The 24,579-nt window shown below is 56.2% G+C and overlaps 1 protein-coding gene across 3 annotated transcripts in view; it reads left to right on the forward strand.

Annotated features, from left to right (window-relative positions):
- The first annotated feature begins 731 nt into the window (after positions 1–731).
- The window catches only part of LOC111157362 (solute carrier family 12 member 3), a 35,689-nt gene continuing 11,841 nt past the window's right edge, over positions 732–24,579 (forward strand). Inside the window, exons 1-22 of one of the 3 annotated variants that reach the window (XM_022518705.1) lie at positions 732–1,004; positions 1,450–1,593; positions 2,948–3,023; positions 3,729–3,824; positions 4,125–4,264; positions 4,616–4,726; positions 5,663–5,774; positions 5,973–6,103; positions 10,432–10,516; positions 11,629–11,783; positions 12,062–12,169; positions 12,658–12,781; positions 14,496–14,597; positions 15,434–15,589; positions 16,708–16,807; positions 17,518–17,629; positions 18,047–18,187; positions 19,205–19,311; positions 21,022–21,104; positions 22,222–22,311; positions 22,931–23,032; positions 23,943–24,054. In XM_022518705.1, coding sequence (XP_022374413.1) covers positions 732–1,004; positions 1,450–1,593; positions 2,948–3,023; positions 3,729–3,824; positions 4,125–4,264; positions 4,616–4,726; positions 5,663–5,774; positions 5,973–6,103; positions 10,432–10,516; positions 11,629–11,783; positions 12,062–12,169; positions 12,658–12,781; positions 14,496–14,597; positions 15,434–15,589; positions 16,708–16,807; positions 17,518–17,629; positions 18,047–18,187; positions 19,205–19,311; positions 21,022–21,104; positions 22,222–22,311; positions 22,931–23,032; positions 23,943–24,054 — 2,660 coding nt within the window. Of the gene's footprint in view, positions 1,005–1,449; positions 1,594–2,947; positions 3,024–3,728; positions 3,825–4,124; positions 4,265–4,615; positions 4,727–5,662; positions 5,775–5,972; positions 6,104–10,431; positions 10,517–11,628; positions 11,784–12,061; positions 12,170–12,657; positions 12,782–14,495; positions 14,598–15,433; positions 15,590–16,707; positions 16,808–17,517; positions 17,630–18,046; positions 18,188–19,204; positions 19,312–21,021; positions 21,105–22,221; positions 22,312–22,928; positions 23,033–23,942; positions 24,055–24,579 lie in introns of all 3 variants that reach the window. The other 2 variants (XM_022518707.1, XM_022518706.1) reach the window with 2 other exon arrangements.

The following is a 24,579-nucleotide window of genomic DNA, read 5'->3' on the forward strand; positions in this document are numbered from 1 at the left end:
GGGTGAGGGGGTGGGGGGTGGTGTGTAACAGATCACAGTAGGCACATGCTCAACTCTGGTTTGGGGGTGCTTGCCGGTGATAGTTTCTACACTCTGAGATGCCTTTGGAAGGGCAGGCACCACTGGGAGTCAGAGATCTAAGTAAGAGAGATGAAGCTGTTATATACATGTGTGTATCTTCTTCCTGTGTATCTTTTTGAAAGTCCTACCATTCATCTAGTCACAAATACTAAGTACCTAAAAAATAAAACTAAATACCAAATACCAAAATGAGAGGTTTTGGAACCTGCCAAGGGTGGGACCTCAGGTCATTAGACTGTCCCCAGGGTCCCTCATAGGACTTCTAAGTGTCACCTCTGGCGAGCGAGCACTCCTTCCTCCTCGGGTCCTGCAGACGTCTTCTGCTCTCAGACTTGGAAGAGCTCCCCACCCCGCCCCCGGCCCCAGGGATCCAAAGCTGGGCATGTTTCCCCGTTTCCCGCTCTGTGTCTGGCGCTGGCCCAGCCCAGCCCTCGTGGTCCCAGGCAGGGCTGCTATCTCAGCGATCAAATGGTGGGCAGGACAGCAGGGGGCACGTGCTCTGCCTCCCGCTCTGTCCAGGGACCCCGCTCGCCAGCCGTGGGCGGTTTGGACCAAACTCCCTGCCTCCTCCCTGCTGTGGGCCCAGCCTATAAAGCCACCCAGCATGTCCCCGCCGACCCTGGCCCCCGCCCCTACCTCCCAGAGCCGCAATGGCAGAGCTGCCAGCGTCCGAGATGCCGGGGGACCCCGCGCTATGCAGTGGGCGCTTCACCATCAGCACGCTGCTGGGGGGTGAGGAGCCCCCGCCGCCCACCGCCTACGACAGCAGCCACCTGACCCACAGCAGCACGTTCTACCTGCGCACCTTTGGCTACAACACTATCGATGTAGTCCCGGCCTACGAGCACTACGCCAACAGCGCCCTGCCCGGGGAGCCCCGAAAGGTCCGGCCCACGCTGGCCGATCTGCACTCCTTTCTCAAGGTAAGCACCAGCTCAAGGACTGGCTAGTTTCCTGCCGTGTGACCTTGACCCACGTACCTCACTTCTCTGAATCCTGGCTCCGTCACCCGGGCCATGGGGGCGCTCGGGTGTCTTCTTTGTGGGTTGGGACGCCTGCATGAAATGCGGGCGCGGAAGCTATAAAGCTCCGGACACATGTAGTAATGTTTTTTATGCAGTCGTTGACCACCCAATCAAAGAATCTTGGCCTCCCAGAGAGATAATGAGCTTCCCGACAGCGGAAGGGCACAAACCGAGGCTGCGCGAACCTGAAAGGGAGCCAGGGAGGTGGGAATGCGGCAGGTCTGCCGCGCAGGGGAGGCTCACCGCATTTGCTGCGGGGGAGGCTGGACTCCGGTGGGTGGAAGACAGGGAGCTGGATGGTCGTGACCCCTGCCTGCCTGACCTGTGGCCTCTGGGCTCCCAGCAGGAGGGCAGCCACCTGCACGCCCTGGCCTTTGACAGCCGGCCCAGCCATGAGATGACCGACGGGCTGGTGGAAGACGAGGCAGGCACTAGCAGCGAGAACCCTGGAGAGCCTGTGCGCTTTGGCTGGGTCAAGGGGGTGATGGTGAGTCGAGTGTGGATGGGATGCCCCAGAATGGAAGTGGGGAGAGAGAGCTCCATCCAGGCGCAGCTCCGACTCTCAGGTCTGAGTGGCCAGGGTAGACCCAAGGCCCAGCCTGGGTCTGTCTCCCCATGGGCAGAGCGACTTCCAATTTTCTCTGGTTTTGTGCTTCTCAACCCCCATTTGCTCCCCAGATTGATACCTTGCCCTGGGAAAGATCTCTGGTTACTCACTTGTCCTGTGGCATTGGACAAGTTATTTAACTTGTCTGTGCCTCAGTTTCTTCACCTGTGAAATGATGAGCATTGTGAGTTAATAGACCGGAACGGCTTGGATCAGGGCCTACTTTGGGATTATCAGAAGAAACTGTTTTCATCCATAGCCACCAGGGGGCAGCACTAAACACACAAATCCGCAAGCCTGTTTTTGTCATTCTCAGTGATGGGAAAGGGGAGGTTTCCTGTAGTGTAGAGCACCAGTGAGTCTTCAAACAGCAAAAATCTAATGAACTTGGCTTTGGAAGGCTTTGTGCGACTTTTCAGAGGGGATCGGATGAGAGTCAGAAGGCCTTGGTCCTGTTCTGAGAGGACAGTGGGTGGATTGTGCGGTAGAGGGAGGCCTGGGTTCTGACCTTACTCTGCCAACTGGCAGCTGGCTGTGCCTCCATCTGGGGAGTAGGCATCTTCCTCCCGGGCTGTGGGTTCAGAGCCTGGCGGGGCCCCGTTCAGTATCTCGGAGCATAGAGAGGGCCTTAGAAGTCTCCCTGCCTTGGAAATGCCACATGCTTCTGCCTCACCCCAAGAACTTGGCTGGGGCCAAAAACCACATCAACACCCCCACCTCCCTGGAATTCAGTCTCAGCTCTAGCCTCTGGCTTTGCTTTAAATTTGGAAGCTGAAGTCACAGCAACCCAAGTGCTGTTTCTGCTTGTATGTGGGGCACTGTCTTAGCCGGTATTTGCCAAGCTTCTCCCAGAAGCCGGGCCCTAGGGTGACCGCTGGCCACAGCGGCCATGGCTGGGGCTGGCAGACACAGGACCCCGGGCTTGGAGACGGGTGAGGTGTGATGATGCTTGCAGCCGGTCCTCAGACCCCAGTGGGAGGGCAGAAAAGTGGGTGGGAGGGGCAGGTGAATCTCTGGGTACACCTCCTCTCCCTGCTCCACAGAACTCGGGGGCCACAGAACTCGGGGGCCATAGAAGTAGGAATGCAGTGAAGTGAGTAGAGCCAAGAAAGGACCCAGGTGTCCCCTAGGCCAGCATGCCCAATCCCATGCCATGACTGGGGACAGGGACTTGTATGTTTGGGTGTGGGGTATTGGCCCACCCAGGTGGCCTCCAACTCTTCTCTCTTCCCAGATCCGTTGCATGCTCAATATCTGGGGTGTGATCCTCTACCTGCGGCTCCCCTGGATTACAGCCCAGGCGGGCATTGGTGAGTGCCACCTCTCGGAGGGGAAGGGGAGGCTGTACCCGAGACCTGATCCTCCTGGGCCTCAGTCCTGAACTTGGGCTGCCGAGACCCCAGGCTTCTGTGGTGACAGATGTCAGGGAAGTGTGGCAGAGCAATCTAGACATGGAATCATTAGGCCTGAGGCCTCTCCCTGGCTCTCTTTGTCCTCAGTAGGTCGCTTAACCTCCCTATTGCCCAGCATCCAGGTTAGGAAACTGGGCTCTGGACAGACACCAATATTAGAGGGTAGCTCTGATGCTGTGTGACCCAGGACAAGTTTCTTAGCCTCTCTGAGCCTCGGTTTCCTCATCAGTCAAATGGCACTGATGACTGTCCCTTCCTGACAGACCTATTGTGGGGTTTCTATGATGTCTTTAACAGCACAGGATTTGGCACCCAAAGGTGTTCATCGAGTGGTGATTATTTGTTATTACTGAAGGAGGGTGCCTTCCCTTCCATACCTAATGATCCTTTTTATAGTGGCTCCACAGCTCCCTGGCTGTTCAGAATATACCAGGAGGGACACAGATACCCATTTCTCAGATGAGAAAACTGAGGTTCGGGGAAAGGAGGTGACTTAGGTTTCATGGTGAACCATTCAGCTGACTCAGCTTCCTCACATGGCCCCTCACCTGGGAAGTGCCCTGGTTGAGTTTCTGTGGTGATGACCTCCCACTCATCCCACAGTCCTGACCTGGATCATCATCCTGCTGTCAGTCACTGTGACCTCCATCACCGGCCTCTCCATCTCGGCCATCTCCACCAATGGCAAGGTCAAGTCAGGTGGGCCCTACCCCACCCCCAAGGCCCTCCCCTTCCTTTCCTGTTGCCCAGTCTTACCCTGGGGAATGGGTCTCTGAGCCACTCCCCCACCCCATCTCTACCAAAACGGGGTTGCCCCAGGCCACTCCCTCTGATTCCAGGTGAAGAATTTGGGCCCCCACGGACGACCTCGGTAATCCCCTGTGCCGTGGGCCGTGGGGGTCCCATGGTTACCCTTTCCCAGCCCCAGCTTCTGCCTGTCCCAAGCCCGCCCCAGCCAGCTGTCTCCTGGTTTCATGGCCCCCGCTCTGTCCCCAATAGGTGGCACCTACTTTCTCATCTCCCGGAGCCTTGGCCCAGAGCTAGGGGGCTCCATTGGCCTCATTTTTGCTTTTGCCAATGCCGTGGGTGTGGCCATGCACACCGTGGGCTTCGCAGAGACCGTGCGGGACCTGCTCCAGGTGAAGCCAGAGGGAGCCCGGGCAGCCTAACTCGCTCTCCCCCACCCCGTCTGGGTCGGTTTTATCTGTCAGGGACCACGGCCACGGTCTGATCACTGTGGGTGTCCGTAATGATCTCTTCAAATAAAGGCCATTCCCAGACATCCCCCTCAGGGGTATGTGTTGCCTTTAGGGCTGACCTGTCTAGGCTGATGCAGCCCTGTGGGGCGGGGGCCTGTTGGCAGGGAAGGGGTTTGTGTTTCTGTTTTGCTATGAGGGGTCCCCCCTACTTGAGGTGAATCAAGGTGGAGGAGTCTGGGGGGGAGGTGTTGAGAGGGCAGTGTGCAGCCTGGCCTGTGTCCTCCTGCCCAGGAGTATGGCACGCCCATCGTGGACCCCATCAATGACATCCGCATCATCGGTGTGGTCACCGTCACTGTGCTGCTGGCCATCTCCCTGGCTGGCATGGAGTGGGAGTCCAAGGTGAGGAGGGGAGGTTGGGAGCGGTTCACTGGAGAAGCGGGAGTCGTGGGGCCTGGGTCCCGGGCCTGGTTCTGCCTCTTCTCGGTGTATTAGCTAGGCTTCTGGCTCTGTGGTTGTGACACACGGACCCTAAAGCACAGGGCCTTGAGCGAGAGTCATGTGTTTGTCTCTCCTGTAACGTGCAGGTGTGTGTGGCTTGCAGGGCTCAGGCACCCAGACCATTTCTGTCCTGTGGCCTCTCCGTCCCTGGGAGTGGCTTCCATGCACCTGCTCCACGGCGGCCACAGTCCAGTCAGCAGGGAGGGAATGGGGCCTTTTTCTTTTTCTTTCCGGGCCCTGCCCAGAAGCTGTGCATATCACTCTGTGTACATCCCCTCAGCCAGAACTCGGTCTTGTGGCCACAGCTAAGCTCAGCAGGGCAGGGAGGAGTATCCTCATGTGAACCCGTACCCAACCAAAATTCAGAGGCTTGGCACTGTGGAAGGAGGGCAGAAGGACTATGGGCCATTGGTGGTCAGACTTGGCAGATCTGGCCCCTGACCCCTGCCCCCGCCTCACCTCTCTCCCCCTTCCTCTGGCCTCCAGCTCCACTGGCCTCCATCCTGGCTGAATGTCCCCCGCTTGTGCCCCGATAGTTCTGCATCTCACTCCTCAGCCTCCTTTAGAACCCTTGAAGACACCTTCATAGGCTCTGCTAATGTAGTCCCCCACACAGTCCCCATCACACCCTCGTTCATCCTCTAGAGTCATGTTCCATATTTATCAGCAAAATAAGAGCCTTGCTATACTGCCAACTCCCAGAACAGGTCATGCAGCATGAATGAATGAATGAATGAAAGAAAGAGGGAGGGAGGGACCCTGGGCAGGTTCTGTCCCGCTGGGGCTCCCTGAGTAGGTGGGGCCAGGTCATCTGACTTCTAGGGTCCTTTATTCCAGGCCCAGGTGCTCTTCTTCCTCGTCATCATGGTCTCCTTTGCCAACTACTTGGTGGGGACGCTGATTCCCCCGTCTGAGGACAAGGCTTCCAAAGGCTTCTTCAGCTACCGGGGTATGTGCAGGTTGGGGCCCCTGCCCATGGCTCTGGAGACAGGTACACTCTGCCCACCAATCTTCTCCATTCTGTGGGCACCAGGAGGATGGGACTTCCAATTCCCAGGACCAGAAGCTGCCAAAGAGGGGGAGCGTCCTGCCTGCCTGGCTGGGCCCAGCCTTCTGGGTGGCCCTGATTCAGGCTTTGGTCTTCCAGCGGACATTTTTGTCCAGAACTTGGTGCCCGACTGGCGGGGCGTGGACGGCAGCTTCTTCGGGATGTTCTCCATCTTCTTCCCTTCAGCCACAGGCATCCTGGCAGGAGCCAACATCTCTGGGGACCTCAAGGTGAGCAGAACGCCTGCCCTCCTGCCTCCTGGCCCTGTCATACCAGGATCTCCCCTGGCCACTGAGGTTGGGCACTGAGACGGCGGGGTCCAAACCAACTCCGTTCACCCCACTCAATTCTGAGATTGTTGATTGACACAACTCTGCTCTAGGCCTGGAGGACCACCCTAAAACAGGCGGGTCTCCTCCCTAGTTCCTGGGACTCTCAGCCCAAGGGGGAAGACTGAGCCAGCTTGACCTTCCAAAGCTGGTTCATGCATGTCTTTGCTGGGCTGGCATCCTCTCAGGGCTCTCCGCTGTCTTGGTGCAGGCCACGTCTGCTCGAAGTTCGAGGCTTCGGCCCATAATTGCTGTGTCCCCTGCCCCAGCCCTGAGGATCAGCTGCTTTCCCTGTGTTGCCTGGCCTGCCTCTGTGTCTTGGTCTCTGCTCTCTCCCTGGGATGTCCAACCTTTGTTTCTTTACCTTGAGAAGTTCTGTTCCTCTTTCAGATAACACCTGTACCCTTAAACCTCTCCCAGCCCTCTGTCAGAGTGTGGCTCCCCTAGCCTAATGACGCCAGACCATTTATGTCTCTCTTCCCCCTTCCGGTTCTCTTTATCTGGAGAACTGAGGCCTGCCTCTATGTCCCCATTCCCGGCTAAGTGTCAGACACATGGTAGATGCTCAGTACACGTTTGTTGAGTGAATAGTGGTGAAACGTATTGACTGGGAACTTCAGAGCGGGAATACAAGGTGCTAGAAGGTGGGGAAGAAGGAGAGACGCATGTTGACAGGGGCTCCAGCAAAAGATGGGGCTGGGCCGGGGCTTTGAAAGCTGAGGAGGCTAATGGTATCTTTGCCAGGGCAGGATCAAGGAGACAGATGGGGTGCCAGTGGGGTGAATGGTGAGAACCTGGATCGGTGCTGGGAACCCTTTCCCACAGCCTGCAGTCCCACCTGAAAGGTGCGCTTTGATGCATTTTCTTAAATAAACAAAGAATGGTACCATGGACTGTCTCCACCCTGCCTGGCTGTAACCGGGGGTGCCCAGGTGGTGCACAGCACGGCCAGGAAATTGGAGAGTGACTGTGTTTACCTGGCTCCTCTCCCTTCTCTGGGGAGCAAACAGCAGGGGCCTGGGCTACCTGCCTGCCCGGAGGTCCCTGCAGAGGTCAGTCTTGTGCTCAGACAGTCCAGGTCCCCTGCCAGCGCTCTGAGCGATCATCGTAACCTAGCCATTTACCCAGATGCTTCGTCCAGCCTCTCCAGTTACCAACCCGCACGGTATGCAGGCGTCAGGGCTAGGCAGCTGTCCCGGAGCTGGGGAGTGGGGAGGAGGGGCGCACCTTGGCTCTGTCCTGAGTGCCCTCAAGCCCTCCAGGGACCGTTTCCTCCTGGATCCCGCCCTCAGCCGGGTTCTGTGAGACCGAGCATCCTCAGTACAGGAGCAGCTCTCACTCATGGAGACTTTAGGCAAGTCCCTTTAAACCTCTCTGGGCTTAGCTTTCCCAAATGTAAGAGGGGACTTGGAGCACCCCTCCCGCTTCCCTGAGCAGGGACTAAGGAGTCCACCTGCTGATTTATGTGACGAGCTTCCAACAGTGTCCAGCACAGAGGAAGTACGGAGAAGCGCTGGTTGTCAAGGTCATGGCCATTTTCCCCATGTGGCTGCTTGGGGGAGGGGGGGCTCATTCTTTACAAACATGATCCTTGGTGAGGGGCAGCTGTGAGGGCTCTCACCCGCACGTCAGAGAGGAGCAGACCAAGCTCAGAGAGGGCTGGGCATTGCCCAGGGCCACACACCCACAGGTGGCAGAGGGGCTGGAATAAAGAGGCTTCAACTTCATCATGAACTTACAGTCCATGAATAGTTTTTGGGCACCTGCTTTGTGCTACTGTCTTGTGGATGCAGCAGTAAACAAAACACAAAGACACAAATTCCTGTCCTCACGCAGCTGACATTCTGGTGAGAAAGAGACAACCAGCCCCTCAGTTAGTGACGTTCCCCAACCCCTTAGCACTCGCGGAGCAATCTCGTGACCATCACCCCGTGCTATGGCCAAGGAAAGCTTTACTAGCTTAATTTTCTGCCAGGGAGACTGAGGCTCAGATTCAAGGGACTTCCTAGTGACCGAGGTGGGGTCTGTGTCCCACCTGCTATTGTCCCAGGGCACATCCCAGGGCACAACACAGTCCCCACTCCTACCTGCTCACATTTATGGGTCCTTTCTGTGGGCTGCGTTGATTCTCATCTCACAGATTGGGGTTGGGGGCATCACTGAGGCTCAGAGAGGTTAAGGAGCTTGTCCCAGCTCACACAGCCAGGAGGAGAGGCTGGGATGTGGACCCACATGTGTCTGACTTGTGGCCAGGCTCAGAGATTTGGGGCCGAAATGTAGGAGCCGGATGGAGGTCTAGTGTAGCCATCTCCCGGGACCATTTTAACAAATGACCACAAATGCTGTGGCTTAAAACAACAGACATTTATTCTTGCTCCGTTCTGGAAGCCAAAGTCCAGAATAAAGGTGTCAAGGGCCATGCTCCCTGTAAAGGCTCTCTGGGAGACTCCTCCTCTCCTCTCCCAGCTTCTGGCAGCTCCAACAGTCCTTCCCATTCCTTGCCTTGGATCTGTGTCTCTGTAGTCTCAACCACTGTCTTCCCACGGCCTCCTTCCCTCTGTGTGTCCTGGCCTCTTCTTACAGAACACCTGTTGCTGGATTTAAGGCCCACCTGACCGAGTAGGACCTCAGCTTAACTAATTACATTTTGCAAAGATCCTATTTCCAAATAAGAACATATTCTGAGGTTCTGGGTGAACATGAATTTTGGGGGACACCTCCAACCCCCTAGAGGTGGGATGGGAAGTTGAGCTGGCCAGCTGGCCTAGAGACCAGGGGCTCTGTGTGCTTGACCTGGTCGAGCCATCCTGGTACCCCTAGCAGAGCTGGCAGGACCCCCACAGCTGAGACCGCAGCAGACCTGGAAACTCCAGAGCCCTTGGCCCCCCTCCAGCTCTGCCCCTCTGTTTTCACTTTGCTCTGCCCTACCCGTCCCTCCCTCCCAGCCCCCGGCCCTCAGAGCCAACCCAGTTGTCCCCTCCACAAGGAGGCCTTTTGTGGTTCCTGCCATGTTGCTCTCCACCCCCACCCCTTGGTCTCCAGTACACTTCAGTCTGCCCTGTGACAGGGGCCATCTGCCCCATGTCGGCAGGATCCTGCCCATACTTCCCTCCCTGGGGCCTCCAGAGTGGGGGCCAGCGCTTGGTCATTCACTGTCCGACCATCAGCTCCAACTTGGGCTCCCAAGTGTCTGAGGCAGAGACCTGGGTTGTTGCCAGCCTTGTTTGGACCCACCTGTAACACTGAACAACGTCACGGTCCCTCCAAGCTCTGTCACTTGTGGTTCTACCAGCCAGCTGTGCAGAATGGCCCAGGAAAAGCTGGGGAGGTGCACAAGTTTGCTTCCCAGTGCCCATGTGGCCTGCCTTGGGGGTTGGGGTATATGCCTGGGGGAGAACCTGCTGGAAAAATCCCGGCCTGTGTTATTCCACCCGGGACCAGCCCCCAGGGGCCTGAGGCTGTCGACCTCGGTGTGGTGGGAGCAAGCCACCCCTGGCTCAGCCAGCTGGGGCCTCCGCACAGCTTCCTGGCCTCAGTTTCCCCACCAGTGGGGTGGGGATACTCTGGCCACTTTAGAAGAAGTTATGCATGAGGAAGGGTCTGGACGAGTGGAATACGTGATGTGTGCGTGTGAAGATTCGCTGTTTCTGCTAGGAAAATGCCAGAGGAGAGCCCTCCCTCGGTGGGGAGGGAGTTTGGGGCTTGTGTGTGGATTAACTGCTGTGGGAACTCACAGACCAGTTGGCGCATGATAGTGACGAACCCGCAGCCCCGGACCCTGGTCTGGGAGCTGGATGTGGATTAAGTCACTTAGCCAGCATCCCTGTGAGGCTGGAGGGGCTGAGACATAAAAGAGCATGTCCACCACCCAGCCGGTCACCTGGAAGCTGGCTCCAGATCCCCCCACCCCCCACTTCAGCACCCCCAGAGCCCGTGTTGGCCGGTGTTCTGGAAAAGAAGACATGGAGCTGGTTAGAGCTTCTCTCCATGCCTCTGGCTCCCAGGGCCTGGGTGTGCTCTCAGCCCCATGATCTTGCTTGGGTCCCATCCTGCCCTGCGGGTGGCAATAGCAAGGGTCCTTCTTCCTGGGGCCCTGGGAAAGGGGGCTCTGAGAGGGGGCCGGGTCAGGGGTCACTGGCCCTCCCCCGGCCTCAGACAAGGGCAGGGCCTGGCAGGAGGCCCAGTGGCTGCCTGATGCCTTCCCTCCCTCCCTGCTCCTCCTCCCCCAGGACCCTGCTGTAGCCATCCCCAAGGGAACGCTCATGGCCATTTTCTGGACCACTGTCTCCTACCTGGCCATCTCGGCCACCATCGGTGAGTAGCTGTCTGGGACTGCTAGAAGGATTTCAGGGTGCTTGGCTGTCCAGCAGGGAGAGCTAGGCCAGGAGGACTTGGCCGCCTCAGGGAGTGGAACCTCAAACCTTATTTGGGGGGGCTAGTGGTGGTGACCAGAACATCTTCAAGGGAGGTGGTAGTTTGTGGTGAGGGTTGGGTCAGACCAGGCTCTTCTGGTCCCTTCACACCTGAACTTACAGATGCAAGGGTGGGAAAATGCTCTAGGGCAAATTATACTCTGACCCAATGACTAATAATAATAATGATGATGATGGTAGTGGTGGTTGAAGATGATACCAGTCACTGACTCAGCCATAAGCCCAGTCCTTTACATGCCCATCACGTTTAATCCGGGCACTGCTGTGCCCACCATTTCACAGAGGAGAAAACCAGGGCTCAGAGGTGTTCAGTGCACCTGCCCAAGCTCACATGGCCACCAAATGGTGGAGGCAAGCTTTGAACCCAGGCCTGGGCCATTGACACTTGCCTCTCGCTGAGGTCCTCACGGTGCTCCCATTAACCACCTTGTGAAGTAGGCTGTTCACAGATGGCCAAGGGACATGGCCCAGGGTGCAGCCAGTCTGGCCTTTTTTTTTTTTTTTAAGATTTTATTTATTTGACAGACAGAGATCACAAGTAGGCAGAGAGGCAGGCAGAGAGAGAGAGGAGGAAGCAGGCTCCCCACTGAGCAAGGAGCCGGATGTGGGACTCGATCCCAGGACCCTGGGATCATGACCTGAGCCGAAGGCAGAGGCTTTAACCCACTGAGCCACCCAGGTGCCCCTGGCCTCTATTTTAAGGAGGACATGGGGACCTTAACAGGTCACTTCATGTTGCTGGGCCTCTGTAGAAGGACAATGACAACAAAGGCAATGGTGATGCTTTCTTCCCAGGGTTGTTTACAGTCCTTTGCTCCCGCTCCCGCATTTAGCTATTTGTAATTGCCATTACTGTTATTATTATTATTTATGATTACATGCTGAAGGGGGTCTGGCCCCTCTGTAGAAGCAGCCGGTGTCTGGGGGCGGGAGGAGAGGAGAGAGGAGGGAAGGGAAGAAGGGGGACTTCCCCAGGCCCTGCTCCCTCTTCAGGCTCCTGTGTAGTTCGTGATGCCTCCGGGGTCCTGAATGACACGGTGACCCCCGGCTCGGGCGCCTGTGAGGGGCTGGCCTGCGGCTACGGCTGGAACTTCACCGAGTGCGCCCACCAGCACAACTGCCACTATGGCCTCATCAACTACTACCAGGTACACGTGGCCTCTGCCGGGCAGTCTGCCCCAGACCGAGGCTGGAACAGGCTGGGACAGACGTGGTTTAGAGGGCTGGGCCGCAGGCTTGGAGGAAAGAGGTTCAGGCTCAGGTTGGGGGCCCCGGGGCCCAGCCCCTGCCTCAGTGGGCCCTGGGATCCCCAGGTAAGGGGTGTGGACTCTGAGGCCTCAGAACCTAGCCCATGCCTGCAGTGAGGCCTGGGGTGCCCTGCGTAGGGGCTCCAGACATGAGGGGCCTGGACCCTGTGTCCCTGCAGACCATGAGCATGGTGTCCGGCTTTGCGCCCTTGATCACGGCTGGCATTTTGGGGGCCACCCTCTCCTCTGCCCTGGCCTGCCTCGTCTCTGCTGCCAAAGTCTTCCAGGTGAGGCTGCAGAATGGGTCTGGCGGGAGGTTCTGGGAGGCCCAGGGACGCAGGTCCCTGGGCGACTGCTGCAAAGGTCTCAGGGTGTCATGGGACAGAGACAGTCTAGACTGAAGGCAAAAGGGGGCTCGTGACCAACTCATGCAGGAAGCAGCCCCTTCCCATGGTGTGCTTTGAACTACACTGGCATCTCCCACCCCAGAGTCTCCCTGGTGCAGCCTGGCACCCTGTCAGCACTTCTGCCCGCCCTGTTGCACGCTGACGCCGTCCACCCCCTCCCACCTTGCCCTTTTGCTCCCTCCCTGGTGAGGTGGGGGTGGGCAAGGAGATGAGTCCCATCCAAGAGACTGCAACCAGGATCCAGATTAGGGGAAGCTCCCGGTTGAGGTGGAGAGAGTAAGCAGAGCCTGGGGGCGGGGTGGGGGGGGTTGCGGGGAGGGGAGGGGGGCCCAGCCCGGGATGATGCGCACGCCTTCCTGTGCCCACAGTGCCTGTGTGAGGACCAGCTGTACCCGCTGATCGGCTTCTTCGGGAAGGGCTACGGAAAGAACAAAGAGCCGGTGCGAGGCTACGTGCTGGCCTACGCCATCGCTGTGGCCTTCATCATCATCGGTGAGAGGCTGTGAAGACCTCCAAGCTGTGCCCAGCAGCTTGTGGGGGCTCCTCTCTGCACTGCTCACCTTGGCGCCCAGTGCCCGGCCAGGCCTGGCAGGGAGTGGACACTCGGTGACTAGCCCTTGAGTGAGTGAGGCTGGTCATGGGGCCCCCGCCCCTCCCCCGCCTCCGGATAGGTGGCTCCCACGCCATGCCAGCCTGGTGGGGCACACCATTCTATGTTAGAAGGGACCCTGCCTTCTCTTGCTGATTCTGTATTCCTATGTCCTGGCAAGTTGCCCCCCATCCCACCCCCACCCACACCCCCAGTCCCCGGGTCTGAATTAGTCCCCAGGACAACTCTGGAGCACAGAACAGCTCTTGGGAGCAGATACAGACAGCTGGATCAGTAGCTCTGTCGCTGTGTATGAACTCCACAACCTCATTTCCCAGACCTTGAGCTGCCAGACCCCCTTGGACTTCATGGTAGAGGATGCCCCAGGGGAGAGATCCCAGGGAACCAGTTAGTTTGATTGGTTTTCTATCCTGGCATTGCCAGCTGTGTTACCTTGGACAGATCATTTTGCCTTTGTTTCTTCGTCTGCAGAATGGGAGCAATAGTGCATAGCAGGGGCGTCACAGGTGGGCACAAAGAGACTTGTGCACACACACACACACACACACACACACACACACACATACACATGCACGTGCATTGTATTCATAGATGCACACACACCCCAGTGCCTCCTGGTTTATTTAGCCAACAAGGCAAAACTTGCTAGGAGAAAGGTGGCCACACCAAGCCAGGGCAGTGGCTGTGCTATGGCTCCTGTGCAGGAGCGAGGTGGGGGCTGGCTGCTGGTGGTCCCGTGGCCCTGCCGTAGCTGAATCCTTGTGGTTCATGCCAGCATCAGCAATCATGAGGCTTCTCTTTCCAGTCGACTCTCCGCCACTCAAGGGAGCCTTTCTGGACACTGGGTACTCCTGGATCCTGAACCAGATGAAGAGACAACAGGGTCACCCCCAGGGGATGGAAACCTCTAGTCAGGCTTCCTGCTCTTCCTGCTGTCTTCCCTAACTCCGATTTCATGTCCTTTGATCTGAATGGGTCTGACTACAGTTCAGACTGAGAACCACCATCTTAGACACTCTGGGGCAGGGTTCTTGTGACAATTCAAGGGACTCATGCTCAGAAGTCCTGGGACAGAAGAGGGGTCTGTCTTGTTTGGGGGATTTCCCCAGAAGCAGGCCCCTGGAGCAAGGAAACATGCCAAAGTTTGTCTGGGGGTGTCAGGGGCAGTGGCGGCCGAGTAAGACAGGGAAGGGATGGACCCGGATCTTGAGTGGGTTTTCACTGTGGGTGGAACTGTGTGTGTCCTACGGTCCCAGAGTTTCAGATAAAAGAAGACATGGGTCTTGGGTCACATTGTAAAATATATATCTTACTGTAATTTGTGGTTGCAAGAAAAGTATGACAACTACTGTCCTTGGTTCTCTCATAGTATCTCCCATTTCTCTCTATCTTGTTAAGAGATGGCCTTTGACAGTAAACAAAACATCGGCCCTTTGTTTCACAAAATGATGGGCCCATTTCACAGATGGGAATGTTGAGACGCACTGAGCCTCTGGGAGCCTGTCTGGAATCCCCCAACTGCGAGGGAGGGCGCCAGGTGGCTCCCTGGCAGGTTGCCCAACCGACTGTCCTCTCTCCCCCGCCGGGTCACTGCAGCTGAGCTCAACACCATTGCCCCCATCATCTCCAATTTCTTCCTGTGCTCGTACGCCCTCATCAACTTCAGCTGTTTCCACGCGTCCATCACTAACTCGCCTGGTGAGCAGCCCCCTCACCCCTCTCTGGGAGGAGGCACGCGGGGCAGGGGTAGGGGTCCGGGAGGGGCGGGCACACCAAGGTCACCTCTCAAATCGAAACCAGTTCAAGGGACCACTCAAGTCATAATAATAATAGCAGCTCTCATCTCTCAAGACCGTGCGCTGTACGACGAACACGGATTCGTACACGGTTTACAGGATGCAGAGATTTCTCTAGTGCCCTCCTCCACCAAATTTACAGGAGTCAAGAATGTGACTCCCCAGAAAAGGAAGAGAATTGCCAAAAGTCCCAGGTTGTTGAAGGTTGCCCTTTGCACAATTCCAGGGGTGTTGCTCATATACATCATTGACTTGTATGTTTATTCTGAAAAATTTCTGGCAGGTGGCAGTAAAGTATCCCGCGAAAGGCTTTTTCTGATTATCCCCAAATTGTCAAAGGGCTGGCTGCCAGGCCACCTTTTCCTCAGCCCGGGAACCGTGGTGCCCCACAGTTGTGCCACGGGGCAGCTGTCGCTGGCAGCGGCCCTGGTATGGCCCACTGGCGTGGAGCCAGGCAGGATCACACCCTTCCCTGCCCTCTTTCCCCCATGGCTCCGTGCTGACATGGCCATATTTGGATGCCTCCTCCTTGGTGTAGCCTATCCATTTGGCCAAAGGACAGCCAAGGTGGGCGTGCGGTCCTCCCCAGAGCCTCCAGTCCAGCCTCTGGAGACCCAGCGGGGGGGCTGGGTGGGCACAGGCTGGGACTTTGGCTCTGGGCACGGCTGGCAGGGCCAGGTGGTGCTGGCCCAGGAGGAAGCTCCCGAGCATGCCCACCAACCTGCGTTCTCTGACCAGGGTGGCGACCCTCGTTCCGATACTACAGCAAGTGGGTGGCGCTCTTTGGGGCAGTCATCTCCGTGGTCATCATGTTCCTTCTCACCTGGTGGGCCGCTCTCATTGCCATCTGCGTCGTCCTCTTCCTCCTGCTCTACGTGATCTACAAGAAGCCAGGTGTGCAGTCTCATGTTGCCCAGGGCTTCTGGCTCCCCTTCTCCCCGCTGAGGGCACCCAGCCAGCCATCCTGCCGTTCAGCTCAGCTAGAAGGCCTGCATCAGGCTCTGTGCTTTCAAGGGTCCTGTTCTGAGCCTCCAGCCTCATCCTTTCCTGTGGGGTGAGGAGACTGTGGGAACGTGCCTGTTCAGAGCCCACACCTCTACTTCTGGACCATACCCTTCTCAACCATGGCACCCAGGACCCTGGAATTGCTTGCCCAGGGCCATCCTCTTGAAGTGGCTGGGGGCACATCTAGGCCTGGGGGTGGCCAGGAGCTGGCTCACCGAAGGGCAGGTGGACACAGCGTGGTGTCTATATGCACACAAGCAAGGATTCCCAGGTGACGGTGATCTGGAGACAGGATGTAGAACCCCAGGAAAGCTTAGAATTCTAAATTTGAACTTAGCCTTCCAGGTTATTGTCTGTTTGTCAAGGGAGGTGAATATTTTGCACAGTTTGATCTTTGTATTTTTTTTTAAAGGTTTTATTTGTCAGAGAGAGAGCATAAGCAGGGGGAATGGCAGGCAAAGGGAGAAGCAGACCTCCCACTGAGCAGGGAGCCCCATGCAGGACTCCATCCCAGGACCCTGGGTTCATGACCTGAGCAAAGGCAGATGCTTCAGCGACTGAGCCACCCAGGCGTCCCCAGAGTTAAATGCTTTGTAGTGAAACTTATAAATATGTAGCCATATGTTATGTGCAAACATTAGGAAGAGATCTGCAGGCTGTCCACCCACCAGACAGCCCAGCTCCCACGGTGCCTGATTCCTAAAGAAGGTCAACGTTCCCTCCCTCAGTACAGCTGGTTTCTTCCGGGGATTTCTAAAATTTTGAGTTTGATTTTTTAAAAAAGATTTTATTTATTTATTTGAGAGAGAGAGAGAGTATGAGAGGGGAGAGGGTCAGAGGGAGAAGCAGACTCCCCACTGAGCAGAGAGCCCGAGGTGGGACTCGATTCTGGGACTCCAGGAGCATGACCTGAGCTGAAGGCAGTTGCTTAACCAGCTGAGCCACCCAGGCGCCCCTCTCCTGGGGATTTCTAATCTTGTGCTCACCCACCCCCCCTCCATGCTCAGAGGTGAACTGGGGCTCCTCGGTGCAGGCCGGCTCCTACAACCTGGCCCTGAGCTACTCGGTGGGCCTCAACGAGGTGGAGGACCACATCAAGAACTACCGGTGAGCGCAGCCATGTTCAGGCCATCTGTCACCTGCCCCAGGCAGACCCGGGGTGGGGACCGCCCAGGCTCAGAGAGGAGCACTGCCCCCGGCGAGGGGCCTGGGATGCCATTGCTTGGTGGGGACCAAGCTCGTCTAGTGACCTCTCTGTACCTGAGTTTTCACAGCAGAGTATGTTCTTCGAGACGCAAAGGGCTATCCAAGGATGATCTGGTGTTATAGTCCCCATCACAGTCATCTGTGAGGCTGACCATGACGAAACTCTCCTAAGCGAGAAGAGTTGTGTGTCCGGGACTCCTTCCCACCAGGTGGTAACACAGTCAGCCATATGTATTTGTGTTGTATTGCTGCTCAAAGTGCCTTAAGCCCCCTTACCACAGCCCTCTGGGGCCTATGACATTACTAATCCCAGTGGCTGACAAGAACACGGATGCACAGAGAGGTTAAGTAACTGGCCCGAAGTCACACAGCTGGTGAGTGACCAATTTTGTTTGGCTCCAACTGAGTCTGGCAGTGGCCCTGGACCATGAGCCTTGGCTGCCTCTTCATCCAGAGGCTGAGTCCCCCACCCACTCACGTGGCACAGGGATCTTGTAAGTGATGTACCCTCCCACCCCCAGCCTTTATTCTCCCCGCCACCTGCGATTTGCGCCCAGATCCCCGTGGGCTCTGTGCAGATGGCTCATGCCCTTTTCCCTTCCCCTTCTCAGTCCCCAGTGCCTAGTGCTCACGGGACCCCCCAACTTCCGCCCGGCCCTGGTCGACTTTGTGGGCACCTTCACCCGGAACCTCAGCCTGATGGTCTGTGGCCACGTGCTCATTGTGAGTGGCCCCTATAGGTGGGGAGGGGCCCACTTAGAAGAGCCCCTGGGCATGAAGTCCACACTTGGACAGGGGGTGGGGGAGGCTGTGACTGTGAGGAGGATTGGGGGGCAGAGGAACTATGGAGCAAGCAGAACCCGCCAGACCCTGCTGTGGGCCTGGTTCTCTCCTCTCCCCTGTCCCCATCACTGGCTTCTCCCCACTGCCCTGCCTCTTGCCTGCTCCCTCCATCTTCCTTCCCTCACCATCTTCCTCCCTCCTCCTCCTCTTTCCTTCCCCTAACTCCATAGGGGAAAGTGGGTACCTCTGGGTGTGGCTGAGCCCCTGGGGCAGCCTCCAGGGAGGAGAGGGGCTGCATCTCATTAGGGCCAGAGGGAGAGGGCAGCTCCCGATGTCCCCTGCCCCTACCACCCACAGGGACCCCGCAAACAGAGGATGCCTGAGCTCCGGTTCATTGCCAATGGACACACCAAGTGGCTGAACAAGAGGAGGATCAAGGCCTTCTACTCAGATGTCATCGCCGAGGACCTCCGGAGTGGTGTTCAGATTCTCATGCAGGTGCCACAGGTTCAGGGCTTCCCCAGGACTCAGTACTTGGTGTGACAACCTAGAAGGCAGGACATCCCGAGGGGCTAGTTGAAGCTCCCTTTGCTGCAACAGGAGTGCCTGCCTTTCTTGTCTCCCCAGATATGCTGACTCAGGGCGCTTTCTCACGGTGCCCAAGGGCCTATGAGAAACTGAGCTGGAAGGCTGTGGGGCCTGTGTGGTCTTGAGCAATTCTTGTTTTCCTTTTTTCTTTCTTTCTTTTTTTAAAAATTTAATTTACAGACAACAAAGTGAAAAATATTAAGTGTATAGTCTGATAAGTATTTATGTATGCAGATATACCTAGTGGTGTGAAGCCACCACTCAGATCAAGTTCTAGAACATTCCACCGGGCAATTCATTTCCCTGCTCAGTTTTCTCAGCTGTAGAATGGGATGCATAGATAAAATCACCGTTGTTAATCCTGAGCCAGCATAAGAGTCCTTTCTAATAATTCTAAATATTTCTCATTAAAAAAAAAAAGAACATACAGGGTTGTCTTTGGGGGGGTATGAAAATATTCTGAGAGTAGACAGAAGTGATGGTTGTACAACATTGTGACTAAACTGAATTCTACTGAAGGGCATACCCTTTAAAATGGTTAATTTTGTGTTATATGAATTTCACTTCAAAAAAGTTTTTAATATTTTTAAACATTAAAAAAAGTATAAAAGATGTAGAGGTGAGATGACTTGGGGATACTCTAAGGCTGGCATCCAAATTCAAGTCCCTTGGGATGAGAAATAATTTGCTAGAGAAGCAGAACTGGGGTAATCCAGAGCTAAAGGGACAGTATGGTCATTGTAGCTTCACCTCTCTCCTGGGTGTGTCTAGGCAGGCAGGACCCTGACTGGCGGCATGTGATTCCTGAGCGCTCGCCACATGGTGAGGAGGGCAGCTGCGGCTGAGAGGGCCCCACCGTGGTCACAGAACAGAGCCGCTGTGGGGCACGAGGCCCGGCCTCTCACCTCCCCCTGACACTCTTTGCAGGCCGCAGGTCTTGGGAGAATGAAGCCCAACATTCTGGTGGTTGGGTTCAAGAAGAACTGGCAGTCAGCTCACCCGGCCACGGTGGAAGACTACATCGGCATCCTGCAGTGAGTGAGGGCGTGAGGGAGGCAGGGCCTGGGGTCAGCTGATTTGGGCCTTTGATGTTTCTGGGCCTTGGGAAGCAGGGGGGATGCAGTGGAAGTTATAAGAAGCTGGTTCTAAGCTGAGGAGGAAACAGACCCACTGAGGGCTCACCACTCTGACCTCTAGGCCCTGGGCACCAAGCCGGGCAGGGAACATACAGGGATCACAGAGAAGGAGAATAGGTAAGAGACAGTAGGGAGCAGTGGGGACTGTGGCAAACTGCCGTGAGTAGCAACTATTGGGCTCCAGCCAGTTGTGCCGAGGCAGAAATGTGGACCCAGTGTTGCCAAAGCTTCTGGTTTCTTAGAGGAGACAAAAAGATGGGTTTTTAGGTGAGAACCTTGGACTATAGAAGACCTGCCAAGAGCCGGCCCTTGGGCTGTGAGGTGGTGACACCAAGCAAGAGGCAAAACCAGACCTCCCAGGAGGAAGTGGTGTGGGGAACGGGACCATGAGGAGAAAGTCCCTGGGGACTCTGGGCTGAACTCCAAACCTTTTCTCCTTTGGCTCCTCTTGGGCAACCTCCAGAAAATGTCTGCCTGAGTTGCTTTTCTGTGTTGACGTGGTATAGAGAAGCCGTGTGTAGTAGCGTTTAAAGAACAAAGGCTGGGGGGTCTGGGTGGCTTGGTCAGTTGAGCATCTGACTCTTGATTTCGGCTCAGGTCGTGATCTCGGGGTCATGGGATTGAGTCCCACATTAGGCTCCCTGCTCTGTGGGGAGTCTGCTTGAGATTCTCTCTCTCTCTCCCTCTGCCCCAGCTGCCCTGTTCATGCGTGCTTTCTCTCTGAATCTAAATAAATAATAAAAATAGAAATCTTTCAAAAGTCAATGAAAAGAAAGAAGGAAAGAGGAGAGGAGAGGAAAGAAAAGGAAAGGATGGAAAGGAAAGGAAGCTGAGTTTTGGGGACCTGGGACCTGCTTCCAGGTCCGCTGTGACGCAGCCACCTGTGAGCTGGGCGTCTCAGCTGCCTCGTGGTAGAATATCCGTCCTCTAGCATCCCCCCAACTCCAGGGCTCCAAAACCCCAAAATGCTAGGGCCTGAGAAGCTCCTGCCCCAAAAACTCCCAGAGGGCAATGCCTGACCCATCAGATCAAGCCCTACTGGTGGCTTCCGGGGCCCTCTGTCAGCTGGGCAGTGAATGGACTTCTGGGTGTTCCTTCCGACAAGCTGTTGCTGCCCTCCTAAGCAAGGCCATTCCTACGTACACCGGCCCTCGGGGTTCTGTCTCAGCAATTCGAATCTAAAGCCAGCTGTCCACTTTCTTAGCGTGGCTCATGGGCTAGTTATTCCCTGAAACTCGAGTTGTGCTCCTATAAGATAAGGTTAAGAATTCCCATGCCCACCTTTGCTGGCAGGCTTGTGTAGATTTTCCAAATATATCAGGAGGACAGGCCCACCTTGCAGACTGGCCTGACTTGGTTTCCCTCTGAGTATAAGATTCGCAGCACCCCCTGGTGCCACAGACCATAGAGCTAGAGGGGCCCTGGTTGGGGGCTCTCTCTCCGGTTCTGCCAACATATTACACAGGTGGGGAGACTGAGGCCCTGAGAGGAAGAAGTGATATGGTGGGAGGCAGGGCCAACTGTAGACATCTGGTCTCCTGGGGGCTGGGGGCTAGGGGCTGGTGGCTGGGACCGAGGGGAGCCTGACCCCACCTCTTCTCTTTCCAGTGATGCTTTTGACTTCAACTATGGTGTGTGTGTCATGAGGATGCGTGAGGGGCTCAACGTCTCAGAGGTGATGCAGGCACACAGTGAGTACACGCCCCACCTGCTTGATGCCCCTCACAAAAACCAGAATGGAATTCTAGAAAGTTCTAGAACCCAATTTTTTTAAAAAAGATTTTATTTATTTGAGAGAGCAAGCAAGAGAGAGCATGAGCAGGGGGAGGGGCAGAGGGAGAGGGAGATACCCCGCTGAGCAGGGATCCCGATGTGGGGCTTGATTCCAGGACCCTGGGATCATGACCTGAGCCGAAGTCTGTTTAACTGACTGAGCCACTCAGGCACCCCTAGAACCCAATTTTTTAAGGGGTAGAGAGAAGAAAGGGGGACATTAGTAAAGAATAAAAGCTTAAAAAGTTAGCTTCAGATGGCCTTTTAGAGCTCCTCAGGTTTCCAAATGAAGACACTGACCAAGTTCAAGGTCACACTTCCAACGGGGGGCAGAACCAAGACTGCACCTCAGAGCTCCCCAACCATTATCAAGGTCTCTGTAATCAGGTGGGAAAAAAGAGGATCTAATAGAGAGGAAGAAGGAAAAGACGGAAGAAAGGAGAGAGCTCACATAAAGACAGTGGAACATGGGGCGCCTGGGTGGCTCAGTGGGTTAAAGCCTCTGCCTTCGGCTCAGGTCATGATCTCAGGGTCCAGGGATCGAGCCCCACATCAGCCTCTCTGCTCAGTGGGGAGCCTGCTTCTTCCTCTCTCTGCCTGCCTCTCTGCTTAGTTGTGATCTCTGTCTGTGAAATAAATAAATAAAATCTTAAAGAAAAAAAAAAAAGACAGCGGAACATGAAAATACAGAGAAAGACCACAGAGCCCAGATGATTGGGCTGTGTTTACTTCTAGTCACACAGGGGTCTGCAGACTCTGCATTGGTCACATGTGGGGGGCTGAAAGAAATCATAGCATGGGAAACAAAAGGGGGCGGTTCCGGGGGTCGGGGGACTGAGAGGTGTGGAGGCCAGGAGGAAGCCGGGGTTTCTGGAGAAGCAAGGGCTGGGTCCAGGGGGTGGCAGAGGCCAGATCAGGGGAAGGTGAGGGGTCGGGACTTTCTTTCTCCTGAAAGGGTTAACCTGGGAGAGGAGGAAGCCAGAAGTGCTCCGTGATGAGGAGAGCCTGGGAACGAAGCTGCCCCCTCTCTTGCAGTTAACCCGGTGTTTGACCCCGTGTTTGACCCTGCGGAGGACAGCAAAGAAGCCAGCACCAGCGGGGCCAGGCCATCTGTCTCAGGCATGTGTCAGTCCGCACGCCACCCAGAGGCTCAGGATGCTCTCACGTCATGGAGCAGCCAGTGGTGGGCCGTGAGGGAGCCTGGTCATGGGCAGGAGATGCCCAAGACCCTTGGGTTGGGTAACCAGGGACCGGAGCAGGTGGGCTTGGGCAATATTCCACCTTGCAGCACTCCTTGGGAATTCAGTGTCCGGGCATTGTGGGAACCCACCCAGCTGGCTCCGAGGCCCCTGTGAGACCCCTCCAAGAGGACCCCTGGCCTCGCTCAGAGGTGACAGGCAGGGAGGAGAGGAGCGGGCTTCTCCCTCAGTCCTTTCCCACTGATGCTCTGGGAGACAGGCCAGTAAGGGAGGGGTACATCCCAGGACTGCATGCCCGGGACCCCCGCTTCTGGTCCAGCTGGCTGAGAAACGGGTTTCAGGGTCTCACTGTCCAAGAGTCAGTGGTGGTGCTTGGGCCAGTCCCCACCTTGCACGCCCTCAGCAGGGTGCTTCTTGCTGCTGTGTGCATAGCCGGCGTGGGGGACAGCGAGCCCACCTCACGCAGCAGCTGGCTCCGTGTTCAGACAGAGTCAGGCGTGTGAAGGTGAGCTGCTCTCAGGTGACTCCCCACCTTGCTCCTGCAGTGGACCCGGAGGCCCTGGGGCGGGAGGAGCAGGCCAGCACCATCTTCCAGTCTGAGCAGGGCAAGAAGAGCATCGACATCTACTGGCTATTCGATGACGGAGGTCAGTGTCCGCCTGCTCAGCAGCTCTCCTGGGGGCCGCCTTCCCTCCATGACCAGTACTTCCTGGCTGCTCCGCACAAGGCCCCTGGAGGGACCCCAGAGCCCAGCAAGGGGGACTAGTGACCCCTGGGCTGGAGGAAGCCTGGCTGGGCCCCTCTTCTTGATGTAAACTAGGACTTTGTCGGAGATGCTGAGGTCAGCATGGGATGGAACCTTAGGGGTTCAGACGAGATGGACCTCAGGGGTCATAGGCTCCTTCCAAAAATGGGGGGATGCTATAGGAATGGTCTTCACTTCCCAGAAATATGCCCTCTCCCATTTTTCTTAAAACACATGCCTCTTGGCTTTATTGCTCTGCCCCTGATAGAGCCCTGCCCAGACAGAAAACGCTTTGGGTCCAGGAGCACATGTCCGATGGATGGTAGCTTCTGTAGACCGAACACTTGCTACACACTTGACACTAAGTGCGATCCCTAGGCAGGAACTGTGATGAGACCCATTTACAAAGAAGGAAACTGAAGCATAGAGCCGTGAAATAATGGGTCAGTTGGTGCGGGTTATGCAGGGATAAGGGACAGCTGGTCCTTGGCCTCCTGTGGAGAGATGACAAGCAGGGGTGAGGGTTTCCACCCACTGGTGAAATCTTTAACCTTTAAAAAAATATGCCAGCAATCCAGATTTTCACGTGAAAAATCCCCCAATTATTAAACGCCAGCTCATGGATTTCAAAACATCACGCAGGCCACATGAACCCCGGCCCAGAGACCCTCATGAGCTTGGTTTAGTCTAGCGCCCTCCTTACACAGATGGGTAAACTGAGGTCCATAGAGACGAAAAGGGGTGCCAGCGGCAGAGCGGGGCAGGAACCCAGAGGGTGCTCTATCCTGAGAGCAGTTCCCCCTTGATGCCAGGCCTCACCCTCCTCATCCCCTATCTTCTCGGCCGCAAGAAGAGATGGAGCAAATGCAGGATCCGTGTGTTCGTGGGGGGCCAGATCAACAGGATGGACCAAGAGAGGAAGGCGTAAGTGGGGAGCGCTGGGGGGAGGGGCTGCACAGGACCAGCACCATCCCAGCTCTGCCCAAGAGTAACCCCTCTTGCTCTCCCTGACCTGTGCCACTACCCCCTCCAGGGGGACCCAGCCGTCTCCAGGTCGCAGCAGAGCTGAGGGAGCTCCGGGCAGGCGCAGGTTTCTGTCCATTTTGGATGTTATTTTGCTGTCCCAGTCCCCCCCTTTAATAAGATGCAGACACCCTAGCTCCATGACGGGAAGGATCGTTACATCGTAAAACCACAATCTGCTCAAGGAGAAATCTGTGTGAAATGAAGGAGGGAGAAGGCCCTTCCTGCTGAGAAATGATGGGGGGCACTGAGGCTCCTTCAGGGCAACGTCCCCACCCCAAGCTCAGGATGCTGTCCCTGGTGAGACAGGAGTTATTTAGTGGCCAGAAGCTGGGACAACAAATGCCACTGGATTTCTTAGAGAGAAGTGACTTTTGATTCTGTCCCAACGGTGTGGCTCCTTCTGCAGGAGAAGGGCTTTCTGCT

This window comes from Enhydra lutris, unplaced genomic scaffold (genome assembly GCF_002288905.1).
Source record: "Enhydra lutris kenyoni isolate GAN:26980312 unplaced genomic scaffold, ASM228890v2 scaffoldscaffold54, whole genome shotgun sequence".
NCBI classification, from domain to species: domain Eukaryota; kingdom Metazoa; phylum Chordata; class Mammalia; order Carnivora; family Mustelidae; genus Enhydra; species Enhydra lutris.